At 38.7% G+C, this 18,166-nt stretch overlaps 1 protein-coding gene across 1 annotated transcript in view; it reads left to right on the forward strand.

Moving 5' to 3' along the window:
* Positions 1-5,633: 5,633 nt before the first annotated feature.
* Positions 5,634-18,166, forward strand: part of rnf38 (ring finger protein 38) — a 36,696-nt gene continuing 24,163 nt past the window's right edge. Inside the window, exons 1-2 of the mRNA XM_065254579.2 lie at positions 5,634-5,759; positions 6,912-7,537. Coding sequence (XP_065110651.1) covers positions 6,988-7,537 — 550 coding nt within the window. The 5' untranslated portion in view covers positions 5,634-5,759; positions 6,912-6,987. The remainder of the gene's footprint in view (positions 5,760-6,911; positions 7,538-18,166) is intronic.

Raw genomic sequence — 18,166 nt, forward strand, 5'->3', positions numbered from 1 at the left:
TGATCTCTATATGACTGGATGGCTGATGGAATCTAAACTAGCAGCAGGTGGTGACACTACCAAGCAGCCATACTGGTATGTGCCTAACCACCAGAGGATGTCAGCCAATACTTTGACCTAAAATGAACCAGTGTGCTGAATGTCAAGAAAACGAAATTAGTTTTAAGGACATATGTCTGTAAATAATTGTTACCGTGCACATTTTATTCATTGTCAATTTGCAAAGGATAAGCGATAAAGAAATTTACTGGATTACACACTGCAGTAGACCTAACATAAAAATTTCAGTATGTATGTAATCATGTAGGAAATAATACACATGAGCATTTACAGTGTCTGGGACTTTTAGCTAATTAACTTATTCAAATATGTGACATAGTCTGTGAAAGTTGGTGGTTAAATGTTTTCTACATAAAATTATTCTATATAATATAAAGAACATTCTGTGAAAATATAACCTTGATATCTTTAATACTGACTGAGTAAGGTCATTGCAAAGATTAAAATACATTACAGTCATTCATAAATGGATAAATGTGTATTCAGTATGAACACTTTGACATTTAGATTAACATATTTTAAGGCCTTGTCTGTGAACTGCTTTGATGTTCACTACAGTTATAAAGATGAACATAACCCACACTATAGATAAATAACTAAACACAGTACATGTGAAGTTGCACTGTAAGGCTGTACAGGCAACCTTGGCATATAAACTGGGTCAGTGAATGGTTTACATTAGATACAATCTATCTTGAAGACGTAGGGTGGGCACACCGATATGGTGGTACAACAGCTTCAATGTTATGACATCATGAGCTATGCAGTGCTATATTATAGATAATGTTACAGATAACATGCTACATGAAAATACACGCGTTTTGAAAATGAAGTTGTAATGTTTTGAGCATTTTCTCACAACAGGCCTTGATAAATGTTATGTAAATATGATATATATGTTTGAAATATATATGCCACCCCAGATAGATAGATAGATAGATAGATAGATTTCCAACACTCTTAAAAATAATAGCTTTATAAAGGGTTCCAATTCCATGTAAGCACCATTATTGGTTCTCCAAAGAACCTTTCAGTCAAAGGTATTAAAAATAATCAAATGATTAAATATTATTTTCCAAAGAGCGTGGTGCTATATCTGTGTCTATATGTGGGGAGAACTGGCATGGTTGCTACACCCCTGCAAACAATACTGACACGCATTGCTAACATTCAATGGCTTTGGCAGAAAGCATGTTTCATGAACTATGTGTGGCATGTTAAGTTACAGAGCTGCAAGCCTTAGACAGGCTGGCACACGTGTGATGTATGTATGACTTGCTGTAATGTAAGACTCAATAAGGGTAAATAAGTCTCAGTAGGCTTTGACATGACATCCACAGTCCAACAACATGAAAATGCATGATATATCCTTGCCTGATGTCTTACAAACTTGGCAAACACCGTCAATCTCAGATGTTAACAGGAAAGGCGGCACACGGGACGCCTAGACCGGCATCCTACTGTTTTTAGCAGTTTATAAGACATCAAGGGGAGCCTCGATCTGTAGACTCATCTCTTCGAGCCAACTGGTGATGTCTAACTATATTTAAAGACAGCGTAAAGACAACACAGCTGCTTTAACAGCTTGCACATCTTGCTCATTTTTTACACAAATTATGAAAACGTACTTTTAGGTTTGGTAGACACATTACAGTCCTGCATAAGTGATTAAACCCAGGTCTACCAAAGATTAATGCTGACTACCAAGTCTTGTCTTAATCAAAAACGGCTTGCAAAGTACAGTGCGAAAATGCACAGGTTTATAATTGCATTTAGCAGGGCGAGAACGAGAAAGACAGCCAACCAGCCAGAAAGACGCTAAAATGTGTTGATTCTTGCCTTTGCATTCTTGGCATTTCTCTTCAATCTTTCTCTTTCTTATTCTGTCTCGTAGTTTTTTCGTCTTGGTTCTCAAGCGAAACGGGCCAATGCCAATTCCCTCAGATTTGGTTTGGCTTAAACACAAGGAGGCCGAAGCTCTCCTCCCAACTCCCTCACTCATTTCCTGTGTTTTTTCCCTTCTTTTTTGGCTCATTCTCACCCGGTCTGCTCCCTCTCTCTTTTTTCGAGACTAGTCACACTGGTTTTAGCAGATTCCAGTATTTCCTTTGTCCTTTAAATAAATAATGCAAAGCACAGCTTCCTCTGGCTTATATGCATTTCACTGCATTACAAGAATCTCTTGATGGATATAATTTATCCGTCTGGTCAAGGTTAAGGAAAGTGTTGGAAATCGGTGCAATGTTAAAAAAACATATTTAATACCGGTATAAGTGAAACATTATTACGTGTCAATGAAGTATAGTTTAAAGAGTGATATAAAAATCTTATTTCACAAGATTTTTGTGTTCAATATTGCGGCTGATCAAAATCCGCAGCTTTAATTTTTAATTTGACTATATCAGCATTTTAATGGTCTGCTCTCACTGAATTTTAATTATCCCTGAATATTAGTGTGGAAGAAATGTACGTTTTGGCAGCCCCCCTCCCATCTCTCCCTTTGTTTCTCCTCTCTCTCTCCCCATACAGCTGGTGTGTGCTTGGTGCCCCTCCCCCACGATTTGAACAAACCAATAAGAGGTAATATCGGCAATGCCCCCCCCCAAAAAAAACACATACACACCTCCCCACCCCCATCTTTTTCTCTCCCCATCCCCCCATGCCTCTCTCTATCACTCCCCCATATTTCCTTTCATAGCAGCCCCTCTTGCGGCCATCCCTCGCCCAGTCTTTTTAAACTATCTCTAAAGAACATGCCTCCTATATAAGTATATGTTTCCTGTGCACGTCTTAATGTAACCAAGGAAACCTTTAATTTTGGCTTAAAATATATCTCTGGATATGAACAAGTAACATATTTTAAACCTATTTTGAGGGACATACGAGGTGCGTGTGTTTGTGTGTGTGATAGTGAGATAAAAACATGTCAAGGTGAGATTATCAGATGAGACTCGCATATACACTCAGCATCACAGCTCCTATGGTAGGCTACTCATGGGAAATGAAAAAAAACAAAACAAAGCTTTCTGTTAGCTCCTTAAACCATTTCTTTAAACAAGAATATATTATTAACTGTTTATCTAACTTAATTATTAGACATAATTATATTGTTCCACTTTTAACTATATTTCAAGGTGTTACTGTAACATTTCATATTATTGCTAAATACCCAATTCAGGAGTAAGGAAAACAAATCCATTGCAATGCCACTTGAACAAACAACGTACTTTATACAGTTTCGTGAAATCTTTATTTTGCTTTGATCGATCTCCAACAAACCATACGGTACTGGCCAACTGGGGGGCGTGATCGTGTTTAAATGTCCAACGAGCCACGTACGGAGAATGGCCAAATGTTACCTCTCTGAAACGAAACAAATCAAATATTCGCATGAATAAAAAGCAGATATTTAAGTGAATGGTGACAGTTTACACGTGTAGTTAAGCTAAATCGACGAAGCATGTAACATTTGTAAATTATTCAAGCGTTTCTCCTTCAGCGGCGCATCTCTCTAGTTTGAATTCCCTTCAATGCTCCACTAGACCAGAGCAATGGAAACACGATCGACTCTGAAGCATTACCTCTTAAAGTCCGTATGAAAACAAATGTAAAGTTTTCTTTTAAACTCTAAACTAAAGTTAAGTATGAATATGTTATCATTAACTTTAACAAAATTTTGAAGAAAAAAGCATTTAAAGCATACAGTTTAACAATAAAACAGATCAAAGATTTTTATGACTTAAAGGATTAGTCAATTTTCTAAAAAAAATATATATAGATAATTTACTCACCACCATGTCTTCCAAAATGTTTCGCATACCTCTTGACGTGATGACGTATTGCGTGAGGTCGTGCTGGCGCATCAAAGGACCGGAGATAGATGATAAGCTGTGGTTTAAAGTGCATATTTTTATTTTTATTGTCAAAAATGACAATCGTTTCACTAGATAAGACCCTCATGCCTCGTTTGGGACGAGACCTTTGAAACTCTGTTGAAACTGCAATTTTAAACTGCATTAAAAATGTTACATGTTGGTTTCCATTAAAGTCCATTACAATGAGAAAAATCCTGAAATGTTTTCCTCAAAAACATAATTTCTTCTTGACTAAACAAATAAGGACATCAACATTTTGGATGACATGGTGGTGAGTAAATTATGTGGATAAAAAAAATGGACTAATCCTTTAAGCTTTCTATTCCAAAATGTAAGTTAAACTTTCTTTCTTCTTTCTTTTTATGCCAGGTGGCATCAAAGCACTGCATTATCTATATCTGCTGTATTGAGTATGGACCAGAGTTTACCAATTTCATAAAGAAAAAAACACAAAATTCTCTTAATCAGCTTTAGTTCTGTTGAGATAAAGAAATAAACTCTCTAATTGTGGGTTAAACTAACTGCTATTGGCTATTTTAAAAGTAGAAGGAGACACTCATTTTGGTAAGTTCATTTTATGTTGCAACGTCAAAGTGGCATATTAAAGTGGTTTGTGGAATAAAATGGCAACAAAAATAAACACACAATAGAAAGGAATGTGTAAAATAATAGACAAAAATACACAATAAGAACTTAAAAATGCAGGAGGGCAAGTCGGATAATAAATGGAATCTGTGATGGAAGAGCTCTGATAAAAAAGATTTCAGAATTGACAGATTTGCAGTCATTTATTGTTAAACTACAAGCAATATGTGAATACATATTTGTTACCAGAGTATACAAATAAAGGCTGAATAGGAATCCTAATGAAGGTGAACTGTTTGTATCTGTCAACTTTCTTGTGATGTTACTCATTACCTAGTCGCTTTGGATACAAGAGTTTGCTAAAAAAAAAAAAAAACTTACATTTATACTTCTTTACACAAAAAATTTAGGTTATGCAATGGCTTTGATGCTTTTTGCAAACTGTATGAAACCCATAAATCAGAAACCAGGTAGACTAGACACTTATCTACTGTATGAGATGTGACAGATGCACACTGATGCATAGCCTACTAAGAAATCTGGGCAGAAGCAGTAGACCATCAGGTATTTTTCTCATACTCTTTGCCTCAAAAATCATCTATCTTCATATTATAGGGAAATTAGTATGTGGAATGAGTGCATTTGAGAAATACCCGGATGGTTTACTGCTTCTGCTTTTTCAGTATTCATCATATCTTTTCTATATGAGGTTATGGAACCTTAAATGTATGTATTGTTTCTGCTATGGGAAAGTATGATATGGTGGTTCTGACAAGATATTTTTTAGTGCATTGCAAAAGAAGGTGCAAGTACTGAGACATACTAATGTTTTTTAGTACTATTAAGTGAATTGGGATGCAAGAATGTTTTATCTGGGATTTCGGATATACTACTAATTTTTCATGATAACTGCATATTACACAGCCTAGTATGAAAGTATGCGATTTTGTATTTATCTTTAACAAATGTGGTGGATTGTAAATTGGAAAAAATAGTACACACGAGCACTAAGTGTAATTATATTCTTCTTTAAGCTTTAGGGGAACAGTGAATTATACAAGCGCACAGTGAGTGGCTCTGTGCTCGGCTGCTCTGGTCTGTCGTGCTGAAGCTGTGAAATCGCGCTGATGGTCTGTCACATTATTTTCTCACTGACACCGTCTGAGCGCAGGCAGGAGCACCACGCCAAAATATCGGCTCAAAAAACACTCCGTAACACACAACTCCTCGTTGCTCCGGGTGAGTTCTGCTTTTTATTTCACGGCTTTTACGTATACGTGCTTATTTTAGATGTAGGGGTAGAAAATCTCGCTTTTCTCCGCCGTTTTTCCACTGATGTAAATATAATTAGGGACTTTAGAAAGCTTCAGCTTTTCTCTGCCAGCGCTTACCGATCACCACAAAAAACTGTTTATAAATATAAAAATAGATCACAACCCAGACGGATTCATCAGCGATGAGCGGCCTGGTTAGGCAATGTGGCCCTGGGGTTTTAAAGCACCAGCAGGGTTTTATTTTTGGTAGTTTTGTGAGACTGTAGGCAGATGGTGGACTAAAGCCAGCGCGACATTCACAGCTAACGTAAGCTAATACATTTACATTATTTAGCTCGAAATGTGACTTCAATCAGATAAACACTAGGTGAGTGAATGGATAAGGTATTGGTATTGTATATGAGCTAGTTAGGCGTATTAAATAAGTGGTAAAGCGTCAATATGACGCGTGTTTGTGTGTGTTTTTGTGTAGCTGTGAGCTAACGTTAACGCTAGCGCTTCACGGAAGTATCTGAACACCAGCTGCTGCTCCTTCTTATTTATTTAATATTTTATTTCATTACGCACTTTAATAATCATAACCATCACACACGTGCGTCGAGTGTTGTGTAGTTTTTGTGTTGTATTTTATGTTTCATTTGGTATAACTTGTTTTTGTGTTTTTAAGTTGCTTTAACTGTTTTAAAACGCTTTGAATGGCACTAAAATATTTATTTTCATATTTGTGTTATTTGTAATTGCGATGTATATAACTTGGATGGATTAAAGCTAAAAACAGCAGTTTTATTCAGCGTTAAACGTCATATGTAGCTTAGTTTTAATGTCCGATTGCTCTTACAGGATTCAAAGATATGATTTAAAAGTTTTTATATGGTGGTTTCGGTGATTTAAACGTTCTCTTAGGAAAATGTAACCATGGTTTTATTAAAGTAAAAGTGAAGTAAACAAGTTGTTTGCGTATTATGGTTAAACTGTGGATCCTATAACGTTAGTGAGACCATGTTAAATTCATGGTTACTAGAAATAAAACCTAAAAACTATCTTTACAACAATTGTTTTATAGTCGTTAAGTCACTGCGTTTAATGCGTTTTAATGCCTGAATCTGTTTTCAAACAGTGTTTCCTTGCGTGTCTCTGGCGTGTGATCGCAGTGGAGGACGCGAGAGTGTGGGAATAATATACGCCGAAAGGAAATGCCAATCGCCGCTACTGGTCATTCAGCGTCTCGAGAGCCCCGCGTGTGTTCCCCGGACCCCGTCCCCAAGCGAGCTGATTTATGCGACGACGCCGGGGCCCGGCCAGCTGAATACGGGGGTCCGGAAGGGGGGCACAGCTTGGGCGGCGCTAGATTCTCTGGAGAGCACGAGAGCTCCTCAGCGGCGTCTCTTTCCCCACCCACGTCTCCTTTCCACCACCACCACTACCATCATCCCCACCATCACCACCATCCGGCGACTATGGAGCCCCCCAGGACTCGATCGCGATCACGGTCTGGATTTTACCACGGTGGATTATCTAACGCGAACGGTAACGCCGGGAGCGGCGGTGGTGCTTTGAGTCCTGCTGGAGGAATAAACCACCACCATCACTACCACCATCATCATCATCACCAACAACAACAACAGCAGCAACAGCATGGAGCTGCCCACGGACACGCGGAAAACCTTCGCCCCACTGGGAGCGTGCTCTCACCGGGCGGCCACAGACACGCGGGGCCCGGGTCGCACAGAAACTCCGGAGCAGGTAAGATAGTAGAATGCACCGGCGTTGTTAAGAGGCATGGATGTAGTTTTAGCTTAAAAGCTGACAGTAAACGGAAGGTTTTATGCTTTGTTGATATATTAACCATCTAATTGTTGGATCATATTTGGGTGGATTACAATTTATGTTTATGTTTGTCTGACGCTTTTATCGATTTTATGCATTCCATAGGAATCGAACCCATGACCTTAATGCTTCAAATTAGTTTTTGACCCATTTCGGAATGAATTCACATTTTACCTTATGCATTTAGCAAATACTGGCATGTTACACCAGGATGTGTGCACACTAGCAATTGACCCGACAACTCCAAAGGTTATAGGTTCGATTCCGAGGGTGCACACATCCTGGTGAAAAAAGCGCTTTTTGTCACAGCATTAGACAATTGTTCCCTTTTTTACTTTAAGGTGTAGGTTAATAATTGCTCTGTCTAGCAAAATCAAGGTGTTTTACGATTTCTTTTTAGCCGTTATTTCGCAGGCAAATGGAAATTCTGGAATATCCCCCCAAAAAACACATTTAAGCCTCTGGCATTCTTATTTCCTGCCACACAATGGGTTTAATCAGCCACAGAACTTCCTTTTAGCGGCAGGCCGGTAGGTCCAAACACAACGTGTAACCAACGCTTGTATACTGTTGCAAGGCAGGAGCTGGGCTTTGATGACTAAAAGTGTTAAAATAAATGAGCACAGGGCGTGTATGACTGCACATGTTTGCCGGGAAGGGGGTGGGTATTGTATGTAGTATCTCAGGTGTTATGCTTTAAGCTCAGGTGTGTTTGCCTACTGGCAGTTGCTTCTTGCGGCCAGGCTTTACCACACACACACACACACACACACACACACACACACATACACACACACACACACACACACACACACACACACTTTACTAAAAGGCCCAGACTGGAAATACCTGTCTGATTGAGTGAGCATCTAGCAACCTGCTTTGCCTGCCCTCTGCTGTCATCAATGCACCAACTAGAATAGACCGTAAGAGCTTTCTTGGGGCCATTTGTCATTAAGCAAGTCAGTTTTTTTCTGATATCTGAACGCGTCTTACTTGAGTCTGTGCGATATTGACTTGATGGATAATCAGAAGTGCTTTACCTGAGTGTATACGTGATATTGACTGGTGGGATATACAGTAGCTGTGTGTGTATGATATTGACTGAGATCAGATAGGCCGCTTTGATAATGAGAGAAGCTCGGCAGACTGAAATCCCTTGAGTTCAACACCATCTGCTCTCAATATAGACCCTCTCTCTTTCTGTCTCGCTTTCTGTCTCTCGCTCTCATTCCTCATCCCTTTATCTCTTTTGTCCACCCGATCCGCCTTACATTTTCCCACACTGCCTTTTCCCGTCCATTATTTACCCTCGCGGATAATTCACCTTTGCACCTTCCAGCTGACATTTCCCGTTAAAGCACATGTATGCATACGGGAAGAATGGTGTTAAGCCTACTGTGGCTTCTTCTGCTGTAGGTGTTCAGTCTTATTATCCTCAGCACTGCAGAGAAGGGAGAGAGAGAGAGAGAGATGGGGAGAGAGGGAAATAAAGGGCTATCAAGTCCCATAAAATCAATAGAGAAATGGATTTCTGGTGGGCTTTGGCAAATGCAGACCCCCGCCCGTGAGCGAGGATGCATTCATGTGTATGTGCTCCCGTGGACAGTACAAGATCATCTGAAGGGTGTAGAATCCCCCTTGGGGCCGGTCCAGACCAAACATATTGAACTTGGTTCTGCTGACCCATAGCAGAAATGCAGAGAGTTTTAGAGATGAGCAAACGGATTAAGGACCTATGAATTTCTGTTTTTTTACCAGTTGTGATCAAAATTGATGCTTCTGGGTAACTTAGATAGGGGGTCACATTTGCACAAGGGTGGATGTTCAATTAAAAATTAATGTTTTTTTAAGGTTTGTTGTTTTTAGTGTTTCATTTAATAGATTTATTTGTGAGCTTCCTGACAGTAAAGGAGAAATTTCTTCGGGAGTAAAACAGTAAGGTGAGGGTGATTTTTTTACTGTGGGTTCACACCAGCCGCGTTTAAGGCATCAAATTTAAGTATACTCGCTTCATTTGCACGTGAAATTTACGTCATCAAGACATTCACGTGGAAATTTGCGTCATGGGAGGGGCTTCTGCGACTCCGCTCGCTTCCTGTAATCACGTCACTACCAGAGCAAGCTCTTGATTGGTTAACACGTTGCGTTTTCCCCCCTAAGTTAAAATTTTTAAACTCTCATTTTGCGCCATTCGCGTGAACTAGACGCACCAATGAGGCGGAATCGCGTCTAGCTAGCCTCGCCTCAATCGCGCCACGAGACCTCCAGACGCGTGTCAACGCATCTTTACATTGACTTAACATTGAAATCACTCACCCTTGACACCTCTACCACAGCTGGTCTGAGCGCAGCATTAAGCATGTAAGAAAGTTATCTGCCCAGAAATGTATTTCACACTAAATTATAAAGCAAAACACCCTGTTTGGGTGTGAATGTGTGCTGAAATTTGCCGTTTATTAGAATGATTTTGTTCTGGTTTTAATATTTTAGTGGTCATAATTTATTTACGCTGTTGATGTGGCTATTGTCTGAGTTTTTGGGGGGGGGAATCTGCATTGAATACTGCTAGTGTCTGAGGAAACGTTTACACAGGACAAAGTTTGTAGTACAAGCGGAACAGTTTGTCCTTTTCAGTTTTTTTTAAAGATGTTGCGTACATGGCAATATTGTCAAAACGAACCCCATTCACACGGATCCGCAAAAACGAATAAAAGCACTGTATTATGAATGTTTGAACACGTAATATCCTGGTGGATGATGCGTTTTTACCAAAAGTTATTTTTGTAGTTTATGTGAAAGTCGATAACTGTATAAATATCAAAAACTTGCACTTTGAAACTTGATTTTAAAGTTTGCATTTTCAGTCGCCCCCAAAATGTCCTGTTGCATAAATAAATGACCTAAAAACAGGAAACCTTAGTTTTTAAAACCTTATCTTAACACAGTTTTAAAATTCTGCAAAATTAGGGAAGACTCTCATGCTTTATTCATTCAACATCATGGTTCTCCTGTAAAGACTGTAAGGACCAGGCCAGCTTGTATTATAAGGGCCCAGCTGCTCTCCAAAGCTGGTGTGGGTTGTATTGAGTCCACTCATAGGCTTAGCCCTTCGGTCCAGTCAGCACTGGAACAACGGCATCTATTTTCAAATACTCGTCTCTATGAAATGCTTTGGCTTAAATCGGAGAGTTGCACAGCTCCACTTTACATGTAGACAACTGTTGCCGTGCGCTTCAAATCAAACCATCGTCCCTGAAGGACCCTTCAGTTTTCACCTTGAGTAGGTCTCCGTCTCGCACGCATGCACCCCGCACGCCCGGCTGTTCAGCAGGCAAGGTGCAACGCTGGAGATGAGCGCTGGGCTTTGTAGTGTCAGTAAGCTGGTTTAATTGGACTACGCTCCTGATCATTATTTAAACCTCTAGCGCATTGCAAGCTTCAACGCGAGTCCTCGTCCCCACTTCTCAATAAAACCATTGAGAAAGCACGGCCGCTTCCTTTCAGCTCGGGAACAGAGGAACGGGGACGAGTGTTAAAAGGAGGTCTGGAGGTTTTTTCCTCTTCTGGACTGACCTGGCACCATCTTCAGAGAAGTGAAAGCGGACAAAAAAGCAGAACAGATGCTTAGAAGTGCTTACAGGTGCCAGGTGTGTTGAAAGGGAAAAGGATTAAGGTGGAGGGGAAGACTGGTTGGCAGTGAAATAAATCGCATGATTGAATATTATAAACCTGCTTTAGAATAAGATTTATGATATAAGCCTGTATATGATGCCTTGAAAGAGTCGACGCATATGCATATGCATGTCCTCCACAGCAGTAAAAACTTGTTTCATCACCGCTATGAAATATGGGTGTGAATTGAACTGGAATTTGGCTCTAGTTATGCTGCGCAGACAGCCAGCTGTCAGAAAGCCAGTAGTTCTTCAGTGGCTATGAGTGTCAGCATTCATATGCTTTTCTTATTGGATGTAATCTCCAATGTACTGAAATGTACATTATTAATAATAATTTATAGTCCTGGTGCAGGATTTAGATTAGTTTAGCACGCTTTAATCACGAGTGACGTTTAAAGTAGATGCACGTTTTGAAGAAATGCATAGATGGATGTCACATTAAAGGAAAACACCACCGTTTTTCAATATTTTACTATGTTCTTACCTCAACTTGGGTATGTATTAATTTGTCTCTTCTTTTAAATGCGTGCACTTTTAATCTTTGTACAGCACCTCGTGAATGTGTTAGCATTTAGCCTAGCCCCATTCATTCCTATGGATCCAAACAGCGATGAATTTTAGAAGCCACAAAATACTTTCATGTTTTCCCTATTTAAAGACTGTTACATGAGGAGTTACATAAGTATGGTGGCAAAAATAAAACTTTTGTTTGGAGCCATAGGAATGAATATGGCTAGGCTAAATGCTAACACATTCACGAAGCGCTGTACAAAGATTAAAAGTGCATGCATTGAATAAAGATAGGTATGTATTAATTCATCGAAGTTGAGGTAAGAACATAGTAAAATATTGAAAAACGGTGGTGTTTTTTCTTTAAGATGCTGAGAAGGCTGGGCGATATTGACCCAAAATCTTTTGACAAATTAAACAATTTGGAGATTTTTTTTTATGAAGTGGAATGCATACATGCAAGTCAAACAAAGACTCATTTGAGATGTCACAATCTCCTTTATTAAAATTCATAGACTGGGTTTTCCTCCCTGCTGGAAAATATGCAGATGCACAACATGGAGCTGGCTGGAAAGCTTATATTTAACCTCAGTGTACATTTCTTGCAAAGCTTCTGATGCAAAAATGAAGGGTCCTATCAGACCATACCAATATAGATGGTGGTATTTCATCCTCTATCCCACTGAAAAAAACATTTGAAACTCTATTTACGTCCTAGCCCGTAGGGCTGTGTATCAGCAAGAATCTGGCGATATGATGCATGTCATGATACATGGGTTACGACGCGATACATTGCACTACTGTTCGAAAGAAGATGTATTGGGATATTTATTTTTGGAATAGAATGGGATATAATTTTAGGAAAGCTGTCATCAAGAACACACCACCATATGCAAACCTTAGCAAGTACTTCCTGTAACTTTTGAAGTTGAGAGATAAAATGACCGCTAACTAGGGGTCGGGATTTAAACTCAAAACAAAACAACTGGCATGAAACAAAAACAATATTGTGTGTTGGGTTTTTTGAGGATCAATGCAGTATCAGCCAGCAAAATATCCTGATACGCATGTTTATCTAATTTATTTATTTATTTTACACCCCTAAACCCTAGGCGAGTGTAAAAATAGAAGTGCCACTAATAAATATAAACAGATATAGATTTTTTTTTTACAAGTTAATTTTAATACATCATATGATTAGTCATGGTCATTGTATCTATTCATATAAAGTTTTGTCATAGTTTTACAGTTTTTAGACAAAATACATCTTAAACAAGTTTCACCCATGAACATAGATGTTGGCATTTAAAAGAAAATAATTGTTTTTGTCAATAAAGTCACAGCTGTAGGGATCTGACTTTAGCCATGACTACATTTACATTATTAGCACATCATTTTGTACTTATCAGTTCATGCGATCAATGGCGTCACAGATGTCACAGCTATACGACCGATATGAAGTTGTGCTTTCCTGAGCATGCGGTATGTAGAAAGATGGATTTGAGAGAAATCGTGGGTTACAGAAAGATGAATGACTGAACCTTTCCGCGTATGTGCCGGCCACAGCCGTAACGCCTCTCGTACACACACTCATTGTGTTTCTCTCACTCAAAAACTAACTCTCACACTCCATTTTCATAACAAAAGAGCCTGTTTGTTTTGGCTGCTTTTGTCTGTCTCCAGGCAACCACTCCAGCAGTTCCGTTTTGAGGGCTCCACTCGCCACTTTGTATCTGGATGCGAGTACCGGCCGACCAGTCAGCAAACTCGTATCGGTTTCCCAAAGATAACTGGAGACAATAAACATGGATCGCCACTGTGGATTTGACATCGAGGCAAGAATTTAAGGATCTGTAGATATAATGTTGTATACATTCATTTTACAAAGTAATGTTAGCTCAGTTCAAATCATAACTTAAAGGTAATTTACTGTTTTTGCTTGTTATCAGAAATAATTTACTAAGCACGTTACTATAGATTGTTTCTGCAGTAACAACATAAACAAGCGGCTTTCGTGGTCAACCCGTAACTTCCGGTAAACTCCGCTAAGGTTAAATAACAACAAAGTCCTTTTAAAGTAGTTTATTTATATAACAAGCCAAATAAACAACACGTAGATTACCTAGGAAACCAAAAAAAGTTATTTTCTATTAGGTATTTGTTCAGGAGTTTAGCAACTAGTCAGACCATTAAACAAACAGAAACCCGAAGTAAAGATCTGACCAGACGCACAATCGCGTCAGCGCATGTGCGTCTGATGAAACCGTCTATAAGCCACACATGATGCATAATATTTTTTATTTTGGAACTTGGTGTAAGCTACACTGGTATGAAAAGGCTAGTTAGTAAACATTTACACAGCTCGTAATAAATATACAGTTGCAGAAAATACGGTTTGATTAGAATCCTGTCTCATATATGTTGTTTTTATATACCATGGCTGCTTTAGCTGCTAGTAATCAACCAATGTTTCCTCTTATGCAATATATTTTTATAGTAAGCAAGCAGATATTTATGGATTTTTTTTCTTTGTTCTCACACCCAATTTACTGTCTTTCACAGTGATTGAGAATTTGGTGTGGTGCCTTGAGAGCTAATAATTCTTTCAAAAAGGAAAATAACACATTAATAACTAACAAAATAAGTCCTTGTGCCGTGCAATTTACATGTCACTGTTCTCTAAACAGTCAAACCCAGCTTTTGGTGCATTGTCAAATCTGAAAAGATGCCAGTCAAGGCTTTATATCATCAAACTGTGTGCTTGACTATAGTCCCTTTCACACATACAGTGTTTACTGGTAATTTACTGGTAAATTGCAGTTAACATGTCATGTGTGAACAGAACCTTTCCGGTAAATCAGTGCTCCCAATTTACCAGTAAGACAGGTTGTAAGATTAACGGTAATTTGCCGGTAAGCGCTGTGTGTGAACGAAAAATATAGCATTACCGGCATTTAGATGACGTCAGACCGCGCTGACAGATCGGGCGGGCCAATCAGAAAGTTTTTTATACAGGTGACGCAGACTGTTTACGGACGTTTCCACACACATGTTGCTTAAAAGTCGAGCACACCTGAAGTTAACATCCACATTTCCTCACCAAAGTTGTTTAAAACCGCTTACCATCTAATTGCCAAATTGCCGACGTCCTTAGCACACCATCTGTGAAGCCTAATGTGCAAACGCGCAGGTTCCGTTTGACGCCGCCACGCAATGTTGTTTGGTCACGAGCAACTTCGCGACCGTTTGCCACAGATGTGAAAACAACAAAATACGGACCGTGGATATTAAGTCATAACCCGCCGTTTACAAATACGACACGGATGGAGCTCGCCGGCCGCGCATCATAGGTAACTTCCGCTTTCTCTCCGAGTTTACCGGTATTTTGATACTGATGTGTGAATGATGTCTTACTGGTAAAAAGACGGAATGTCACTGCATGTGTGAACAGCACATTTTTGTATTTACTGGTAAATTCATTCTGGTAAATTCATGGTAATTTACCAGAATTACTGTGTGAAAGAGGCTTATGTCATGAAAGCGAAATCCACTCGAGAACAAACTGGATTGTGGTATGCAGCATTTGAAGCATGTGTCTTTAAGATCACGTCTTTGTATTTGCTGAAGAGCAAAGCATATGTGTGGATTTTCTCAAAACAAATTAAACTCTGTTGATGTCACTTCAAAGGATCCTAACTTCAGACTCAGTTCTTTGAATCCAGTTTACAGTAATCGATTTCTATAGATCAACACTGACCATAGAGTTAAATTTGCTAGATGGTGTCATTTCCCACTTCCCAGACTAATCAAGAGGCTTAGTCTAGGGGCTGTAATAGATTGGGCTGTTTGTCGTTATACTGGTTTTGTTGCTGATAGACGAGCTTCAGACAGCACTCTGTATGTACGTCTGAAGAGGAGAAAGCCTGAGAACAGACAGACTAAAGCATGTTTGATTCGACTGTGGAAGGTTTGGCGAGGGCTAGAGTGCCCAAAACTACATATTGAGAGAGAAAAAGAGGGAGTGCAAGTGCGCGTCTTTCTGGCGTCAATTTCTTTGTGTTGGAGAGCCGAGAGGGTAAGCTGAACCAAGCTGAGAAACATTAGCCAAATCTCTCTCTCTCTCTCTCTCGCTTGCTCGCTCGCTCATGTTCTGTTACACTCTTGAACCCTCATTTAAACTCCTCGTACTTCCTGTCTCGCTCTCCCTCTCTTGCTCTCTGTTGGCTCAACTTTTCCAACTCTGACCTTCCTTCCTCTATTTTTTATGTAGGTTATAAAAGACTGTAGTTCTGCTTTACATCCCCCCCCAGTTCTCTTAAAGCAATTTAACTATTTTGTGAGTCTCAATATAAGTCTCAATGACATATTCACTCTTTATCTGTGTGTGTTTATTTATAATTTCTTTAAAGTACAGGCTTTATTCTAGTCAGAAGGTCCAGTCTTTTAGTCAAATGGAGACAAAATGTTTCCTGTACGAACTCAAACATAGATTTGTTGCTGTCTTTTATGGCAGTGCTGACAAAAGCATTGCTCTTTTGCTGCACTTGCCCATAGCGGGTGAATTGACAGACTGTACCATAAATATTGCTTAATGGCAGTAAAAAAAAAATTTAAACAATTTTTATTGTAACAATTTAGCCTTTTTTTGCATTTTAGTGGATGTTCCTTTGCCAGCATAATGTACACAATTAGCTTTAGTGATGCTTATGCTTCTCATTTTTTGTTTTGTTTTGTTGGTTTGTGAGGAGTTTGTCAATTAGATAAAATGTTTTTAGTTATTGACTGTATTCTTGAATTTCTTACATAAGAAGGGGCACGTTTTCTGATGTAATATTAAGGGTCCCTATCCGTATTTTTCAAATTCAGTTTATTCTCAAATTCCGAGTTTTTGGTTTTCATTTTTTCTAGATTCTGGTATTAATGGCTTAATAAAATTTTTGTACTAAAAAGCATATCTTACCAACTGAAATATTAATAGAATACATTTGAACAATTTATTAAAATTAATAATATTAAAATGTATTTATAATGACTTGTATGCCGATGTATTTTGGGTGTAACAGTTACCGCAATGTAGTTCAACCATGCTACTGACAAGCAACCAAATATTTAGTTTTTTCTTTTAATCATAAGCCTATGCTCATCTTGTTTTACTTTTCAGGCATCTTGATTAAATGTAAATATATTAGTTAAAAATTCTGTCAACAATCTATGATTTAACATGAGCAATAAATACAAATAAAACATTGTACAGTCCTCACCGTTAGGGCTGGGCAAAAATCGATTAATCGTTTTTTTAAAACGTGGTCGACTAAAAATCGATTCTGCAAACATTGAACGGAGGAATGGAAGCATTTTAGATTTCGCAAACAAGACGTGTTGTGGCTTTTAATTTCTTTTTATTTATTACCCACTTGTAAACTGCTGTTCACTGTTCTTTTTTATTAATATAGTATGTGTATTAAATCTATATTCATTGAGTTGAATCGAGAATCGAGTATAAAAACCTACCTGAGAACCGGAATCGAAAATTTAATCAAGAATCTGAATCGAATCGATTTGATAGCTTGTGAATCGAAGTCGAATCGATCTGGAACATCTGAATTGATACCCAGCCCTACTCACCGTATGAATTAAATGTACAGCTGAAAAAGTTGTTAAGAGTAATGTGATTTTCGGGTTGGGTGTAATTTCTGACACCGAAAGCAGCAGGCTACTGTCACTTTAGGACCAAAGGATGTTTATGTTCACTTAAATGAGAGAGAAAACTTCAAAAGTTCAGGGATCACGCATGTGTTGACTCCTGGTGCCGATTCTCCTGTGTGCATGCTTCGGATATGAGCACTAATGTCTGAGGTATATATACTATACATGCTGATAAATCTATGTAAAAAAAGTATATGGTTCCTTTTTGTCTGCTGTTGTCTCCCAGGCTTTAACGAAACCTGCTTGCCCTCTAAAGGCCGGGGTATTCCTTTTTTCCGCGCACGCGTCCGCGCAGCTTTCCAAGTATACTCCGGATGGCGTTCGACACTATACGCAATACAAATTATTTCTTATTCAAATTATTAGTCTAACAGGCCGTCAAGGGCAGCACTGATTTGGCGACATTTACAGTACATTAAAACATTAGGATAGGTGAAGAAAAGTAACTGATCCACCATTGTAAACACAGTTTTGAACAAACAACAAGACAACAAAGAACAGGAATCAAACATTATGGTAACAAACATGCTCCACAGCTTTCTGTTCTTGTAAGAAGTAAAAGTTAATGAAGAAAAATGATAGTGTGTGTGCAAATGCTGTCTATTTCCTTTGTATAATTGTTTATAGTGGAGTGTCCTGTCTAAATATTTTA

The sequence above is a fragment of the Paramisgurnus dabryanus genome, chromosome 4 (assembly GCF_030506205.2).
Source record: "Paramisgurnus dabryanus chromosome 4, PD_genome_1.1, whole genome shotgun sequence".
NCBI classification, from domain to species: domain Eukaryota; kingdom Metazoa; phylum Chordata; class Actinopteri; order Cypriniformes; family Cobitidae; genus Paramisgurnus; species Paramisgurnus dabryanus.